Source organism: Triticum urartu, chromosome 1 (assembly GCF_003073215.2).
Source record: "Triticum urartu cultivar G1812 chromosome 1, Tu2.1, whole genome shotgun sequence".
Lineage (NCBI taxonomy): Eukaryota > Viridiplantae > Streptophyta > Magnoliopsida > Poales > Poaceae > Triticum > Triticum urartu.
The window spans coordinates 441,613,006-441,632,411 of NC_053022.1; the positions used below are offsets into that span (position 1 = coordinate 441,613,006).

General features: G+C 42.7%; 1 protein-coding gene across 1 annotated transcript; it reads right to left on the bottom strand.

Moving 5' to 3' along the window:
• Positions 1-7,821: 7,821 nt before the first annotated feature.
• Positions 7,822-17,495, bottom strand: LOC125517163 (ARM REPEAT PROTEIN INTERACTING WITH ABF2). Its single transcript, XM_048682353.1, has 19 exons — positions 17,062-17,495; positions 16,796-16,962; positions 16,224-16,396; positions 16,018-16,138; positions 15,804-15,878; positions 13,963-14,057; positions 13,440-13,515; positions 12,917-13,024; positions 11,684-11,812; positions 11,472-11,540; positions 11,334-11,393; positions 11,125-11,248; positions 10,904-11,043; positions 9,347-9,410; positions 9,169-9,248; positions 8,998-9,062; positions 8,755-8,872; positions 8,547-8,671; positions 7,822-8,444 (listed from the first exon to the last, which is right to left on the bottom strand). The coding sequence occupies exons 1-19, from the start codon at positions 17,393-17,395 to the stop codon at positions 8,354-8,356; spliced, it is 2,214 nt and encodes a 737-aa protein (XP_048538310.1). The 5' UTR covers positions 17,396-17,495; the 3' UTR covers positions 7,822-8,353.
• Between the last annotated feature and the right edge of the window lie 1,911 nt (positions 17,496-19,406).

Genomic DNA, 19,406 nt, shown 5'->3' on the forward strand with positions numbered 1-19,406 from the left:
ATCATGGGGCTTAAATACATTTTCAAGATCAAAAGAAGTATCACCCCAATCATGATCATTGCAACAAATAGTAGTCATAGCAAAACTAGCATCCCCAAGCTTGAGGTTTTGCATATCATTGATACAATTGACATTAAGAGAATTTATGATAACATCATTGCAATCATGCTTTTCATCGAAGGAACTATCAAGTATGGGTGCAATAGCAACGATCTCATGTTTAACATAAGGAACTATAGCAAATTCATCTTCATAAATATTGGCATCATGGCCACAAGAATAGCAAGCATCATGTTCATCAAGGGATATTTCAATCAAATCATCGGAATCATAATTATCTATAGAGTCATGCATATCATTATTCTCTTTCGAAGCAATGGTCATTTTTTCAATAAATTCTTTGACATAGACATTATGGGCATAGTTTTCATGGCAATATTTAAGTATGTCAAAAAATTAGATTCGTAGAGGGTAATATCATACTTTTCAATCAAAGAAGCAACTTCATAAGCACCCTTAAAAGCAACAAATTCTTCAATTTGTTCGATATCATAGTAACTATAAACACCCTTTGCATAAGAAGATAAGATTTTATTATCATTAAACTCACATAGGTAGGGGAGATGTTTTTTAGGGTTCTTAGAGCAACAAGTAAGATCACAAATTTCACAAAGATTCCAAGCATAACATAGTAATCTGTTTATTTGATCCCATAAGATTATCTCTTTTTCAGACAAACGGTGACGCACAAAATGAGCATGCTCATCTAAAGATTTCCCATCAACTAGGCTAGTTGGGGTTTCAGCACGAGCGCATAAGTATCAAAGATGATCCAAGTAGAATACTTTAAGTGGATCCATATCAATAGATTTTTAGCAAGCAAAGATGCAAGCAAATAGAAGGCACATGAAAACATAAAGAAAGATACATACGGGAAGAAGGCGAATGGAAAAGGGGAGAATAAAACGGCAAGGGTGAAGTGGGGGAGAGGAAAACGAGAGGCAAATGGCAAATAATGTAATGCGAAGGATAAGAGTTGTGATGGGTACTTGGTATGTCTTGACTTGGTGTAGATCTCCCCGGCAACGGCACCAGAAATCCTTCTTGCTACCTCTTGAGCACTGCGTTGATTTTCCCTTGAAGAGGAAAGAGTGGTGTAGTAAAGCAGCATAAGTATTTCCCTTAGTTTTTGAGAACTAAGGTATCAATCCAGTAGGAGACCACGCGCGAGTCACCTCATACCTACACAAACAAATAAGAACCTCGCAACCAACGCGACAAAGGGGTTGTCAATCCCTTCACGGCCACTTGCAAGAGTGAGATCTGATAGAGATGATAATGTTGGAAATATGCCCTAGAGGCAATAATAAAATGGTTATTATTATATTTCCTTGTTCATGATAATTGTTTATTGTTCATGCTATAATTGTGTTATCCGAAAATCGTAATACATGTGTGAATACATAGACCACAACATGTCCCTAATGAGCCTCTAGTTGACTAGCTCATTGATCAATAGATGGTTACGGTTTCATGACCATGGACATCGGATGTCGTTGATAACGGGATCACATCATTAGGAGAATGATGTGATGGACAAGACCCAATCCTAAGCCTAGCACAAGATCGTGTAGTTCGTATGCTAAAGCTTTTCTAATGTCAAGTATCCTTTTCCTTAGACCATGAGATTGCGCAACTCCCGGATACCGTAGGAATGCTTTGGGTGTGCCAAACGTCACAACATAACTGGGTGGCTATAAAGGTGCACTACGGGTATCTCCGAAAGTATCTGTTGGGTTGGCACGAATCGAGACTGGGATTTGTCACTCCGTATGACGGAGAGGTATCTCTGGGCCCACTCGGTAAGACATCATCGTAATGAGCTCAATGTGACTAAGGGGTTGGTCATGGGATGATGTGTTACGGAACGAGTAAAGAGACTTGTCGTAACGAGCTTGAACAAGGTATCGGTATACCGACGATCGAATCTCGGGCAAGTACTATACTGGTAGACAAAGGGAATCGTATACGGGATTGATTGAATCCTTGACATCGTGGTTCATCCAATGAGATCATCGTGGAACATGTGGGAGCCAACATGGGTATCCAGATCCCGCTGTTGGTTATTGGCTGGAGAGATGTCTCGGTCATGTCTGCATGATTCCCGAACCCGTAGGGTCTACACACTTAAGGTTCGATGACGCTAGGGTTATAGGGAAAGTTTGTACGTGGTTACCAAATGTTGTTCGGAGTCCCGGATGAGATCCCGGACGTAACGAGGAGTTCCGGAATGGTCCGGAGACAAATATTTATATATGGGAAGTCCTTGTTCAGTCGCCGGAAGTGTTCGGGGGTTTATCGGTATTGTGCCGGGACCACCGAAAGGGTTCCGGGGGTCCACCGGGAGGGTCCACCTGCCCCGGAGGGCCCTATGGGCTGAATATGGAGGGGAACCAGCCCCTAGGTGGGCTGGGCGCCAAACCCCCTAGGGCCCATGTGCCTAGGGTTTGGGGGAACCCTAAAGGGGGCGCCTCCCTTGGCTTGGGGGGCAAGCCTTCCCCCCTTGGCCGCCGCCCCCCCTCGAGATCCATCTGGAGGGGGCCGGCCCCCCTCTCCCTTGCCCCTATAAATAGAGGGGAGGTGGGAGGGCAGCGGAACCCACATCCAAGGCGCAACCCTCCCCTCCCCAACACCTCCTCTTCCTCCCGCGACGCTTGGCGAAGCCCTGCCAGAGTACCACGCTGCTCCAACACCACTACGCCGTCGTGATGTTGCTGGACGGATACTTACCCAGCCTCTCCCTCTCTCCTTGCTGGATCAAGGCATGGGAGACGTCATCAGGCTGCACGTGTGTTGCACGCGGAGGCGCCGTTGTTCGGCGCTTGGATCGAAATCAACCGCGATCTGAATCGCTACGAGTACGACTCCCTCATCCGCGTTCTTGTAACGCTTCCGTGTCGCGATCTTCAAGAGTATGAAGATGCACTCCCCTCTCACTCTCGTTGGTAGTTTCTCCATAGATTGATCTTGGTAATGCATAGAAAAATTTTAAATTTCTGCAACAATCCCCAACAGATAATAATAAGATAAATATTTTTGGTATTTTTATGATATAGATTGAAAGTAAAGATTGCAAAATACAATAGATTGGAAACTTGTATGATGGAAAATAGACCCGGGGGCCATAGGTTTCACTAGTGGCTTCTCTCAAGATAGCATAAGTATTATGGTGGGTGAACAAATTACTGTCGCGCAATTGATAGAAAAGCGAATAATTATGAGAATATCTAGGTATGATCATGTATATAGGCATCACATTCATGACAAGTAGACCGAATCCTGCCTGCATCTACTACTATTACTCCACACATCGACCGCTATCCAGCATGCATCTAGAGTATTAAGTTCATAAGAACAGAGTAACGCCTTAAGCAAGATGACATGATGTAGAGGGATAAACTCATGCAATATGATGTAAGCCCCATCTTTTTATCCTCAATGGCAACAATACAATATGTGTCGTTTCCCTTTCTGTCACTGGGATCGAGCACCGCAAGATTGAACCCAAAGCTAAGCACTTCTCCTATTGCAAGAAAGATCAGTCTAGTAGGCCAAACCAAACTGATAATTCGAAGAGACTTGCAAAGATAAACCAATCATACATAAAATAATTCAGAGAAGATTCAAATATTGTTCATAGATAATCTGGATCATAAACCCACAATTCATCGGATCTCGACAAACACACCGCAAAAGAAGATTACATCGAATAGATCTCCAAGAGAATCGAGGAGAACTTTGTATTGAGATCCAAAGAGAGAGAAAAAGCCATCTAGCTACTAGCTATGGACCCGAAGGTCTGAAGTAAACTACTCACACATCATCGGAGGGGCCATGGAGTTGATGTAGAGGCCTTCCGTGATCAATGCCCCCTCCGGCGGAGCTCCGAAAAAGGCCCCAAGATGGGATCTCTTGGGTACAGAAGGTTGCGGCGGTGGAAATAGGGTTTCGTGGTGCTCCTGAATGTTTGCGGGGTATATGGATATATATAGGAGGAAGAAGTAGGTCGGTGGAGCAACGGGGGGCCCACGGGGTGGAGGGCGCGCCCCCCTGCCTCATGGCCTCCTCGATTGTTTCTTGACGTCCACTCCAAGTCTCCTGGATCACGTTTGTTCCAAAAATAATGCTCCCAAAGGTTTCATTCCGTTTGGACTCCGTTTGATATTCCTTTTCGGTGAAACACTAAAATAGGCAAAAAAACAATTTGGGCTGGGCCTCCGGTTAATAGGTTAGTCCCAAAAATAATATAAAAGTGTAAAAATAAGTCCATTAACATCCAAAATAGATAATATAATAGCATGGAGCAATCAAAAATTATAGATACGTCAGAGACGTATCATAGTGCTCAGACGTGACCAAATAACGCCACACGGAATGGAGAAGAACTCCCAGCGGATGAGGCTCCGGCCCCAAAACTCATGGTGAGATGAGGGTGGCTCCCTAGCGGGTGGTGTCCCTTCGTCTTGAACGTTGAACAGCCACACCAGTCATTACTGTCACCGAACAACCAAAAAACTGCCACTCTACCATCATTCACTTCAATTTTCATGCCCAATCCAAGTAGTGATCAAACCTTTCTCGCTCCCCTCGCCAATTGGGATAGTATTTGGTCGAAAGTCAATTCCTCCCTCGACTAGGTTTTAGTTTATCTAGCCGTAGACCCCCTTGTCCAATTATGATTTTCCACACCATTTCGCGATCACACACCAATTCATGATTTTGAAATTTATAACTCCAAGCATGTCTGTTTCTTTTGGTGAGCAAATGAAGTCCCACTTAACCATACGGTATTTGTGTTTGCCTAAGTCTTTAGGCCAAAAGAATCTAAATCGCACCCTATCCAGTTTTTCATGAATTCTATCTTGTAAAAGATAGAACCCGATAAACATGGGGATGTTAGTGAGGTTGTCGTTTATGAGCACTAGCCTACTGCCCGAGGCTAAAAGATTTCCCTGCCACGGTTCAACCCTCCCAGACACCTTGTCGACTACCAGCTCAAGGTCCATGATCATTAAGGATCCATTCTGAGATGGGAATCCCAAGATACTTGACTGGTATGGACCCCAACTCACAATTCATCATATGGACCGCCCTTAATTGCGACTACAAGTCCCCTCTGAATACAATCAGCTCACTTTTCTCAAAATTAATCTCGAGGCCTGACATAGCCTCGAAACACATCAGAAGAAACTTAAGGTTGATGATTTCCTCCTCCAATTCTTGATGAAGGTTAGGGTGTCGCTGGCATACTGGAGATGGGTTAGCCCACCAGGCACCACCCTGCTGCCACCCTAGAAACATGTCTGGCACTCCTGGTCCACTCTAAAATTGCAGCACTCATAGTGTTCTCTCTCATATATTTGTGCATATACACTCTAATTGATCATGTTTTCGCATAGATATAGGTTAGAACTTTTCACCACCATACACGTCAACAATATTACAAGTCAAACCATATTTTTCATGTTTTAAATTCAAATTTAAGCAGGAGATAGAGTTTAAATGCATGAACAAAAGATTAAGCATCATACAAGACCAAAGTTCGACCAAAAGCATTCACCATGCACACACTCAACCACATGAAAAATCACTTGTTGCCCGCACCACTGTCTCCCCAAATTCACACCACTCCCTCATCCCCGTGTGTTAGCCATTCATAGGTTCCCCAACCGTTTTCATTGAATTTCTCTAGATGAAGGGAGGAGGGGAGCCATGTAGGACGCGGCGAAGCCCAGCGTATTCTTGGGCTTCGGGTTTTAACTTTTCGTTGCCACGCACTTCAACAACTTTGCAAATCAAACCATATTTTTCATTTTAAAATTCAAGTTTATATATGACATAAACTTCAAATGCATGAACAAAAGATGAAGCATCATACAAGAATAAAGTCCAACCAAAAGAAATAACCATGCACAAATTCAGCCACACAAAAAATTATGTGTCAGTCAGCACCACCGTCTTCTGCCAAGATTGCACCGCTCCCTCCACATGTGTGTTGGCCACTTCGTGGCATCATGAAAGCCATGATCGCCAGCCGCTTAATCTTCAAAAATGTTATTGTCGTTTCATTGATGACATTTGGATCCAACATCATGAATCGGTTCTCCTTGCCCACCTTTTCATGCATCAATCAATTCTTCTCAAGTTGAAGCCCATGTGTCTCCATCTCTTCCTTACACTTTTTTTTCGTGAATCTATTCCCACCGCTCCAACTTCTCTTGTTACCTCCTCTCGGCCAAGTCCATCTTCCTTTGCATCACTTGATCCGCCAACTCCTTTGATCAACTGACCAATGTTGAAACCATTGCACACGCGCAACAAGCATTGTTACTTTGCACAATTGAAGAAAACAAGTTGAAAGACAAAGGGAAAACAATGTTTTTCATCAACTAGGCATTTCATCGAACACTTCGCCATTCATAGGTTCCCTCAACCTCGTCCATTGAATTTCGCCAGACGAAGGGAGGAGGGAGAGCCTGCGAGACGGGACGGAGCCCGACACATTCTTGTGCTTTGGACTTCCCTTTGTGCTAGGCGCCCAGCCTCCACCGACCTTGCGTTGCAGCGGCTGCAGGAAGGGGGAGGACAAAGTGAATGTCGGCAATGGCAATGGAGGGTCATTCACCGGTGTGCCCAAGTCGTCGGCAATCGAGCTAACGAGGTGATGGCTTAGGCGGCAGGATGATTGAGACAACACAAGAGGCGTCGGTTCCTACGAGGCGCCAATGGAATGGGACACGGGGGTCAAGGTAGAGTTCACGGTGTCGGCGGCAGGGACAACCAAAGGCTTATGACAAGGCAGGGGCAACGACGTCACGAGCGCGAAGAAGGAGCGGGAGCGGAAATGTCTGCTACGCCAGGTCATTTTCAGGATGGAGTGCGCTCCAAATTATCTCCTCCAAATATGAAGGCAGGGGTGACAAAGTCCGGGTCCGTGATTCAATTTGCAGTCCATTCACTACAAATCCAAATTATCTCCTCCAAATATGAAGGCAGGGGTGACAAAGTCCGGGTCCGTGATTCAATTTGTAGTCCATTCACTACAAAAGTAGTTATCATGGAATTCCACCCAATATGGCAACACTGATATTTTTTATTTTAATTTTTCTTTGAAAGCAATATGGCAACTCTGATATAGTTGCTCTAAGGTGCGTTGAGTTAGTTTTCTGTCAAAAACATATTCGCAAGGCTGCTTAGCCAACCGATAAAATACATGAGTCAAATATGTCTACCATAATGCCAAACAAGTTCCACGTGGAAGAGAGGCCTAATCTAAATGTGTGCTTGCTAGAGGCTCCATGTCTTTCTTTCTTTTTGCAATTGGTAAAGGAAGTACCTACACCCGAGCTCAAATGTACCCTGATGAACAGTTAAATCAAAAAATTCAAAAAGTTTTGAAATTCTTTGTTGCAAACTTTGACAAATATTTTATGTGCTTGCATAAATTTATCATAAAACACTATTCCTGGAAGTCATGATTAAAAAAAATCGATGCACCAACAATGCTATTTTAAAAGTATTTTGGAGTGCTAATTTTATTATATTCTTGCCACACCTTCCACAAATGTTGTTTCGGGCTGAAATCTTCCACAAACATTTGTGTAAGTTTGCACCAAAAAGTTCATTTTTCAATGTTATTTCTTTTTTGGGGAATTTACTGTTCATCCCAAGCTCAAATGAGCTCGGGAGTAGAAGGGTACTTTCGGATATATACCTCTATTGCTCCATGTGAAGTTAAAGAAGACGCCGAAACAAACAACCTGAGCAAAGGCTATATATGGGAATTTGGTATGAAACAGCCCACGAGTTCTGAACACTAGTCTTGAACATCAGCACGGTTGTTAACATGGAGAACACAGATTGATGCTACAGCATTACACCGCTCGAGCTTAACATCTCCAAACAACATACACGGACATAATTGGAATTGCGAACTGGAAGTGACCCTAAGTAACTCAGTAACTACGGCGAGACCCGACAAATCCGGTCAAGGCCAACCAACTAATCCTATCACAGACTAGGCCGGTCTGACTGCATCTAGGCAAACCACATGTCTCTCTATAACCATACACTTCCCTTAGCATGATCACCATTGTTCAATCGAATAGGACATGTTACATTCTTGCTGGGTGTCGATTGAGGACCTGGCCATCATGCAAACCATAATAGATTGAATAGTTAACCTTACCACCGAGCGAGTACCCAATGCCCAGAACCAGAAACTTCAGCTGTACAAGATTTCCAGCAGCATCTGTCAGATGGCGGCGGTGTTATCAACGAATGTGGGCAGGGCTCATGGTTGCGCACTCCGGTGGCCTGGCCTTAGTGCCTTAGCGAAGAAGTTGCGGAGCTCAGGGATGACGCGCTGGATTAGCTGAGAGAAACTGCATTTGCAAGATGACCAGTTAGATGGATTTGGATTTTTCGTTGCTTGAAGCGTGTTACATTATGTACCAAATGTGGTGGCCCTAGGTTAAGATACCCACCCGGGTCTGGTGCAGATCTTATCAAACTGCTCCAAAATAAACAAGACGCATGTATGTCTCAGTGACATGGCATGAAAGGCTTCGGATAAGTCATACATATCAGAGACGTTGTCTAAATTAACATCCTGCAAGATATTCAATACAATCAATTAGACCCAGTTGGCAGCGGTTCAAACATAGAACTTGGGGGTAATGCTCCTGAAATCACCTGCGCAATTGTATATTCACATAGGCGTTTGAGGCCTTCTAACAGATACTGATCTGCAGCTCTAAGAAGATCTTGAGCAAGCTCGTTGGTTACTTCGACTGACCCTGTATAGATAAATCTGCACAAAACAAAGATGTTTCCAAACTTCAATTGCAGGCCTTGTCCCCTCAGAGTGAGGAACTAACATGCAGATTTACCCATGGGACATGGCCAAGGAACAAGAATGATCAATGATTTACTAACCTCATCATGAGTTCAAACACATCCCACCTGATATTTGGAATTTCTATGTCTCTTGCATCCTTTTCCTGGTTGAGAAAATAGTGAGTTTCTGTAAACAGAAATTGTTCAACTAGCAAACAAGATCCACATCTTCCAACCAAAAAAGGAATAGCATGTAATGTCGAGACTAACCCTGTATCCACCATCAAACATTGCACGGAATGCATCTGAAGAAGCAAGCAGAGCAATTCTGTGTGCATAAAAGCGTTTTCCTGTGGATCACAAGGGAGGTGATTATTATGATCCTAATGAAAAAAAGCAATTATCTAAAGTAGTTTCTGTGAAGGCAGGGTGCAGAAACGTCACGAACCTTCCACCAAGAAGGTGACATCTGAAAGTGTCGAACTGTTCACATATTGCTCCCCAAGATAAACCTGCAGTCAGAAGTACATTTAGTAATAGCAATAGCAAGAACTAGCGCCGAAGAAGCGCGGCGCACGCCGCGCCCGTGATCGTTTCTGTCTGTATTTTACCAAAATAAGCAAGAAAACAACATGTATTAAGCGATAAAATAAAATGAAGAGGAGAACACGAATTCTATCTTTACCCCATGATCAGTGTAGGCACGTAACCAACATTAAATTATTTAACAAATTAAGAAAACCGACTGGCCTATTAATATTTTTTCGTATGTTGCTCCGGTTTATTCAGGTGTACTATTCTAGATTACAACTCGGTTATTGTTTCGGTTTATGGTTTGGGTGGGTTAAAAATTTTGGTTTATTCAGCTGTTGTCCCGTTTCACTGGTTTTTGTGTTCCAGGTTATTCGGGGTTGGTGTCTTGGTTTATTTTGTTATTGTTCTGGTTAGCATTCTGGGTTTATTCAGATACTGTTTTGGTTTTTGTTCAGGTGTTAGTAAACTGTTTGCTGATGTCGTGGTGTAAAAATGGGCAGTAATCGGTCAAGAACTTATTTTCCCCATGAATTATTATTTATGCAAATATACTGTTCCAACCTACTGTTTTGTGCCTCAGCAACACCATCACCGGAAAGGATCAGGAGACGACTGAGACGGCTCTGCGTTGGTACGCCAGTGGAGAGAAAAGATGTGTAGAAAAATCCTAAATCTTAACCCTATATATATGGACGCGATGGTGGTGGAGGAGAGAAATAATGTGTAAAAAAGTCCCAGTTTTTTGTTTACAACGTGCGTATTTTTAATCCATTGAAAGTAAAAAAAAGGGAAAATCAGATTATTCGGAGCACTGTTCAGTGGTGGTACTGTTCATGCAGGGTGCTGTTTATGCATGATACTGCTCACTATTACTATTCACTGACATGGATGTAAATGAATAGTAGAAGCTTGGAAAAAATTCAAAAAAACCAGAAAAACCAAAGCCTTCCTGCTTTAGTATAGTAACTTATTATGGATGGACCAATCCATCGGTATTAAGAGTTGATTTATGGGGAAACCTCATTAAGAATATCCAGGATAGGGCAAGGTAAAGCCTGCCAACTACTAAGAACAGACTGCTAAGCAGTATAAAGTTACATGACAGAACATCTGTGTCCAACAGGTTGCACATGTCACGATTTGTAGGAAATAACATTTTAAGTAAGTTTGTGCACATATGATCTTGATTTAATTCAGATCTTGCTAATAGCTCCAAAGTAATACTCCCTCCGTTCGGAATTACTTGTCGCAGAAATGGATGTATCTAGATGTATTTTAGTTGTAGATACATCCATATCCGAGACAAGTAATTCCGAACGGAGGGAGTACTAGCATATATCCCTAGAACTATATTTTTTTACGACAATTTTGTTAGACAACTCTCTTTTCCAAGCACTGTGAAGACCTTATTCACTTCAATAGCATAACTACATAGTAAAGACAAATCACCCTTTTTTTAGTTTCTAATAACCTGTGGCGTTGGAGATGGAGGTGCAGCATCCATCGGAGAGAGTGCTGCAGCTTTGTTGGCTAATTTGTATAGTGCTACCGAACCATCCTGTTGATGTTTCGAGCTGCCCGAAACCAGAAGATCAAGAAGCAAGTCGAGACCTGAATTAAGCCAGAATTTAATCCATGGAGATTAGAACACAAATGGGACAAGGAACACTTAAGATGTCAAATTGTTCATACCATTATTATCAATAAAAATTGTTCGCTGATCTTCAGGGGCACAGAGGTGTGCAAGAGCCAGAGCAACACGCCTCTGCACAGACTTTTCTCCTACTCTCATGAGATAAACCAAGTGTTTTAATACCTGTTAAAGATCACGCGTGAGTCAGCTGGAGTAGATACCACAGCTTGGCAAATAAAAGAAAAAAGAAACAGTGAGCAGAACTTACTCGTCCATTTATCTTCTCCTCCAGCCTCTTCAATGTCTTAGCTACACAGTCCTTTGTAGCCTGAAAAAAAGTGCTTAACCAAACTCAGGTATAAATTTACTAAGAAAGTACCAATCTATGCTATGATGGTTGACATACCTGGACAATAAATTCGCCATCCTGCAACTTTTGGACACCTCCTACTTTAACGAAGTCAGAGACATAATCCTACAAGAAGAAAGTTATTATGGATACATGAAAGTAAGAAGCTTACATAAAACAGAAATGAACATGACTACAAGTCCGTTCCCTTTCAAGAACAAATATGAAATAATAAGTAGAAAACAATATTTTGAACAACAAAAAATTACCTCATTGTCGGCAACTCCATAAAGAGCAAACGCAGCATTATGTTGCAGAGAACCATTTTTTGAGTCGAGAAGCTTTAGTAAAGGTAACAAGCCACCATTGTATGCAATACCTGCTTGGTTATGTGTATCCTGTGAAACAAAAGTCAAATTAGCCATACAGGTTAATCAAGATAAAGAAATAAATAAAACATGCCCACTCCAAACAAAGAGATAACACACTAAAACTAATAGAATACTGTTTTATTTTCGAATCCCATGAATGGAATGTTTACAGCTTAGAAAGACAGTGAAAAGGGAATAACTTGGCATGTGCCTGACACTAAAATATCTAAACTCTTGTTCAATAACAAATACAGAATGTGGCAATGTACTGCATGGAGTCCAGATGACACCTGGTAGGCAAAAAATAATATATCCAACATGATACACCATATGACAATGGGCTTATGTTTCAGCCTTTGGCTTATGTAAATCAAAGATGTTAGTTAATTTGTAAAACTGTATTTCAATTTATGTACAAGAATCTGTAAAACTGTATATCAATCTGCATGTGTGCGATGCTGCAGTTTAAATTGATCTGGTTGTATTTGAACGAAACTAATCAAATAATCTGGCGGAGAAGTTATCTCTTGTGCAATTTCATCAATTCTGATAGTGATTGTATTTGAACGGGGTGACTTCATCATGCATGTCAAACAGGCATTTCACTCCGAAGAATCTGCCAGGGAGAAAATGGTGTCTTTTCCTTCAGGACTATTCGGAAATGCGCATGTTCAAGAGATGTGCTAAACTATGCTGGGTTATGATTACTTGTCGCAGGACAATGGATACAGTGAAGAAGCATACACAAACAAAAGGTACAAATCTAAACAGACATCATTTGAGAGGCAGATGCTCAACAGTTAGTCTGGATATTTAACACATATAAAGAGAATGAGCTGCATGGCTTCAATTATTGATGGTACATTAAACATAACCTGTGGTCACTCTCATGTCAATCCTTCTAAGAGGGGGCACCACATCCCGATGTAAAATCAACATAGAGAAAAAGGGAAGCAACAAAATTGAGAAAGTGCTCTGTCACTATGTCAGGTGATTTTATGAAGGGGAGTAAGGATTGTCATTGTTGTTTCTCTTTCACTGCTACAATACCTCCCTAAAATACATGCAGTACAACCCGCTGACAAACATAAGCACTGTTGTGTGCAAGGGGAGTATAGAGAGAAATATAACCTGTGCAAGCCTCCCAAGGGCAAAGGCTGACATCTCCCTGAGTTGGAAATCAGCTGACTGTAGCATGTCAATTAGTGGTCGGACTGCCCCCCGTTGCACAATATGGACCTGCCAAACCCCATACATGCATATTTAGAGAGGATAGCTCAAAAAACAATTTTGTACTCTTTTGATTCACCATGGCTAACTCTTTATCGTACGAAACAACATATTAAGTAAGTAGGTAGACATAATCAATCAATGATATGTAGCACGAGTATTACTCCCTCCGTTCCAAAATATAAGTCTTTTTAGAGATTTCAATATGGACTACATACGGATGCATATAGACGTGGTTTGGAGTGTAGATTCACTCATTTTGCTCCGTATGTAGTCTATATTGGAATCTCTAAAAAGACTTATATTTAGGAACGGAGGGAGTATATAGGAAAAAAGTACTTCATTTTAGTTTTTACTCTTCCACTTCATCACTCATCATAAAAATAAATATGGAGCTAACAACAAATGAAGCATCCTTAAGCACCTTGCACTCAGAGTCGGCCGAAGCAAACTGCCCTAGCAACAAAGCAGCTTCTCTTTGGCTTTCCGTACAGCAGGAACTGCAAAAGAAAAGATGAAACACAGGTTCTTTAAGCTAGAGAGCAGACTCAGGGTAATACCATGCCTTCATATACTAAGATTGGGACTACAATAAAACAGCTTCTCGTGTTACAATATGGATATGGATATGGAATCTGGGTTAGAAGATAATTTGCTACACGCAAGCTTACACTTGAAGATCTCATAAGATTATATCATTACAATCACATATTGTTTTGACCTTAAAGCAACAAAATTAATCTGCATCCAGGAACACATGCACAATGGTGTAATCAGTAATCGAGTGTGTATTGCTCATGTACGCTAAAAGTAAAGTACATAGAATTTGAATTTCCAGCAGTACTCTAGCAGAACTCAACAAATAAATACAGTAAGTTATATGCATTTAATTATTAACAGATACAATTAAAACAATTATCATAAGCTGCATATGATGATCATCATACCTTAATAGCCCAATTACAGGTTGCAAGGCCCCCGCATTAAGAACCTCTTTCTTGATATTTGGGGATGAATGGACCAAATTTCCAATGACACCAACCTGCCACGCCAAGAGAGTGTATTTAGTACTTACTGGCATGCACAGCAAAAACAATATCATACATATGGCTGGTTTATGAGGACAGCCTTTGCATTTGGCAAAAGTATAAAACTAGGGTGATTTCATGCAAAATTGTCACGATATATGTTGTATGCTGAGAACCTTATGAGGACAGCCTTTGCATTTGGCAAAAGTATAAATCTATATGTAACTGATAGAAGCAAATAGTCAGATCATTTTCTTTGTATAAATTCCACAGGATTAGTAACTCCATTGGTAAGTTAAAGGTGTTAATGCTCCAAATTTCTAATTGGCTGATGTGGAATAGCTTTTCTTTTGTAACACTCCAAAAAGTAAGTTGTGTGCACCAAACATATAAAGCTGCAGGACATATATTAAGCTTTCTGTAAGTCATGTATTAAGCCTAAAATCGCAAGCATGTTGGGGAAGAAGAGACGAGGAGGAGCTTGAGCTCAGGGAAGGGAAGCAAGCTGGCAGCGGTGAGGTTGGAGAGAAATCACCAGGCTCCAGCCTAGACAAGGAGGAGCTTGAGATTGGGGAAGAGGGGGGAGGACTGGTGGCAAGGTTGGGGGCGGGGAGCTCAAGATCCAGCGGCGCTAGGTCGGGGAAGAAGATGGGTGGTGAGACCGAGGAATAAAGCCCCACACCTGGCAGCGCAAGGTCGTCTTGCTCTCTGTTTCTCTCACCCCTGCCCTCCTTTGTCTAACCCTAGGCGCAAGGTCGTCTTGCTCTCCTCTGTTTCTCTCACCCCTGCCCTCCTTTGTCTAACCCTAGGCGTCCGAGCGCTTTGTTTCACCGCTTACCACAAAAGCAAAGCGGTAGGCCTCCGCTCATCACTTGAGCGCGCCTAGGCGTACACTCAATTTTTCACTGCTATCGTCTAGTGGTTCAGGGCATCTCTCTTTCAAGGAGGCAGCGGGGATTCAACTTCCCTGGGGGTAGGGAGTAATATGGAAGGAGGTTAACCATGACGGTCAAGACCATAGATATTGATAGATAGAACTTCCATTTGTTTGTTGAAGTCAAGCAATTCTACTTGCTCACAATCACAAGAAATTTCTCCCCCGCCATATTTCTTCCCCACTGTTTGTCCACTACCTCGGCTGAACCTAAGCAAAAGAATAAGAAGTCCAAGAGACAGAAAGTCTAGTTTTCGTAATCGACCGATTTGTTAACATGCCACTGAACCACTTTTTATTAACATAATGACAATATGAACCCTTATTGCAGCACTAGAATCTCTAGACAAAGGAATTACTCTATCCTTTATTTAATATTTAATAATAATAAGAGACAACAGTTCAATACACTTAAGGAATTGGGTTCTAATGCACATCAATATCAATATAGTGCACCATAATTGCATTGCTCATAATGTAAATGGAGTATAATGATAAGTTAAGGTAAGTGCCACTTGTGCCAACTAACCCAAGTTACATTGCAACTTGAACAAAAACTTTCACCTGGAAGTTTCCCAAGCAATATATAGTACTACGGTTCACCATTAAGCCAATCAAGACAATACATTTTGAAGTTTACATTCCATGAGGCCTTAGGATAACTGTTATTCATGATTGTAGAAAAACAAGAGAAATGGCAAGGTTCAAAACCAGAACAATGTTTTCCTGTAATAGATACTACATGACAAGTGCCGCACTAAAAATGGAGAGGGGTTCAACCAAAGAAGTGTATTTGATGAACATATATGAATATTCAGTATCTTACTGCTTCATAGTGAATTGCAGCATCCTCTGACCGCAGCATTAAGATTAATGTTGGCAATGCATTGCAATCAACGATCTGCATTAAGGAGTTAAGGGGAAGATTTAACATCTAGAAGTGAGGAAATAATATACATGGGTGAATGTGGATGAAAGTCTGATGTTAAAATCTAACATTAATGTTGGTTTCAATAATTTAAACTTTCTTATATTCTTACCAGGGTTTTGTTTTCATCATTTTTAAACGCCAAAGTCCTCAAGGCCCCTGCAGCTGCCCTCTGCACCTTAATATCCTGTGATTCTAGCAATTCAACGAGAGGTGGGATTCCGCCTTCAATTCTGCAGTGGAACAAAACCATCAGCAAGCACAGAAAACTTTCATGGAAACGCAGCATTGGCTAGTGGGCAGTGGATAGAACAAAACCTGATACAAGTTTTGATGTTGCTATTCTCATGAGCAAGGTTGGTAATTGCATCAGCTGCTCTTCTGATAAGGCTGTTAACTGCCCTCGAATTTGTAGCATTTTTATGCCTTCTTAGGAGACTCACCAGCAGGGGTAGGGCACCAGCATCAACTATAAGTTGTTGATGTTCAGGCTGGTAAACCAACACAAAAAGTAATAAATGACTAAATTCTGACAGTAACATAGCTAAAATCATAACAATGAAGTAGTCATGTTGAAGAAAAGTTAACAATAATATTTATGGATTGCCTAAAGAGAACTAGGCAAGGTTGAAACCTATTCTGCTTGAACCCAAGTATACCTAGATTCTTATGAAGGCGTATGAAGTTACATTTACAGATAAACAAGAGATTAGGGGAAGGGAAGAGAGTGGTATTTTTCTCTCTCTTGCATTTCGCTACGAAATGGGATGTTTCATGTATGAGCCGGCCACGGCCCAGAAAATTGGGATTATAAGAACAATTCAAGCAATTGCAATGGAATGTAAGCAAATCTCAGCTAAAGTGCAAAGAGGAAAACTAATCGAATTAACCTTTACAGCTAGGAGCCCGAGAGCGAAGGCAGCCCCCTTCTCGACCTCGTGCTCGAACGGCCGCGGCTGCTGCTCCTCCTCCACCGCCGCCGCCATATGGGGCACCTTCAGGTGGCACACCAACGCCGGCACGGCGCCGCCCTCTACGATTACGTTCACCATCTCCTCTGCGGCAAAAGCAGCAAGCAGATCCGCCTCAGTAACGGCGCCTGGACGGGTGGGGAAGAGTACGGATCGGCACGGTGGGCGTAGGGTTGGGGGATTACCGTTTTTCGCGAGCTCCGCGAGGACGCTGGTGGCGCGCTTAGCGGTGGCGCGGTCGGCGTGGCGCCAGGAGAAGCAGTGGTGGAGGGCGTCGACCTGCGTGCGGACCTCGCGGGCGACCGCCACCTGGGACTGGCGGCAGCAGATCTCGGGGCCGACGGAGCCCTCGTCGTCCTCGTTGTCGTCGTCGGCATCGGCGCTGCCGAGCGGCGACGAGACGGCGGCGGCCGCTGCGGCGGCGGCGGCGGCGGCGGCCGAGGCGGCGGCCTCGTCGTCAATCCTGCGCTTCTGCGCCTTGCGCCGCGGGCGCTGCGGCTTCTGCTGCTCCGCCTCCATTAGAGCGGGTCGACGGCGATGAAGGTGGGGAACTTGTCGGAGGCGGAGGAGGAGGGAAGGGCAGAAGCAAAGAGTATGCGCGCCCCAGCGCGATAGGGATTTTATTCCGCGTTCGGTTAAAATTGAGCACTTTTTATTTTATATATACTGTCAGAAATGAGAATGATACGCTTTCTTTCCTCACTGTTGTACTAGTATATTTTTATTTCATGGGTGTATATTTTGATTGGTGATGACGAGTTCACAACTATTCTTGCGCACGTACGGTGAGAAAATGATCAGAAAGGTATAATATACTCCCTGATGTATAGTATTTTCTTTATTTTTTTTCCAAAATATCTAATTTGTAACTTTTTTCTCTTTCCTTTTTCAGAGAAAAAAATCAATATATTCATAATTTGTCATGCCAGTAAAAAACACTAGAAATAATTAAACACAACAGATCAATGGACCTCCTAGCTATGACTACCGATGGCTCCATTTTTTACGCATTTTTATAGCTCATTTTTTTTCATATTATCCTCATATATCATGTCCCATTGAGCCAATTACATGTCTATTATGTATGATTTTCAGTTTCACCTTTTGCATTGTGAGCATTGCATGGTTATGGGTTTTATTTAGTTTTTACTAGTCTTCTTTATTTGTTTTGTAATAGTGATCTAAACGCTTTTATATTTGTTTACGGAGGGAGTAGCAGTTAAGGACCAAACACGATGAAAAAAGGCAAGGTTGGGATCAACAAGGAGGCCTTACACACACCAAAACTTAGGCATTTGGAAGTGTCAAAGTTGACATTATTGCAAAGTGCTCAAAATCATAGGTGCCTCAGCATCGCTCATACGAATCCAACGAGTCTAAGAACATCGAAATCCGAGTTCATGTGAAGAAATGGCGACCACATTACCTAAGGGTCCAGAGCGATCGATGGCGCACGCTACGACCGTGCCCGGTCGTATCGTCGGTCGTACTGTACCCCTACATCTTCTTATTTTGGCACGTGGCACGGCCCAACAGAGGTTCATTCCGATGAAAAGGCCGGCCCATTTGACTTGGTCAAAAGGTAGCGGGTCGGCCCACGGAAGGCCTGTTAACAGCTTGTTCGTATATAGCTCATTTACGGCCTGCTAACTCATGGTCCGTTACGGCCTATCGAAATTAAGCCCAGTAGCTTCATCTGGGCCGTTCAATATGATTCCAGCTTGTTGTAACTTTCAGCCCATGTATGGCCCATGATGTCTTTCGGCACATATGAGGCCCTTTATAACTCTTGGCCTATTAACGGCCCATGGTGAAACTGGCCCGTAATGAACGGTGTACCGCTTTATACCCATTAACGGCCCATTATTCCATGGGGTCGTTTCCAACCCGTGTTATTTTTCGGCCTTCTCAGAGCCCAATTATTCTTGGGCTCATTTCCAGCATTCGGTTACTTACGCCCTGTTACTGTCCTTTTCTGCTTGTGGGCCAAATTCAGCCCGTGGTTACAGTCGGCCCGTTAATTCGTTGGGCCGTTTTCATAGCGTTATCAAATACGGCAGATTAACGACGCCCGTTATGCTCGGCCTATGAACGGGCGATTCCAACTCTAGCCCGTTTATGTCCCATAATGCGGTCTGTTATTGGCACATGTTTGGCCAATCGATCATGCGGCCCGTAGAAAGCCCATTGATGCTACGACCCGTAGAAGGCCAATTGTTTCTACGGCCCACAGAAGGCCGATTGTTTCTACGGCTCTTAGAAGGCCCATTGTTTCTACGCCCCATAGTAGGCCCGGGGTCACTATAATATGTAGCTCGTGTTTATTGTGGCCTAGTTTTAAAAAATAGGTTATTGCGGCCACTAGCAAACGTGAAAAAAGAATCGCACTGACTACAAGCAAACAAATAAACAAGACAATAAGGAAATAAATAAGCAAGCAACTTACGCTAGGCTATCACGGCTATTACACATATTACATCCACTGGCATTAAAGTTCGCCACCAGTGCAAATATAGGGAACAAAGCAGCA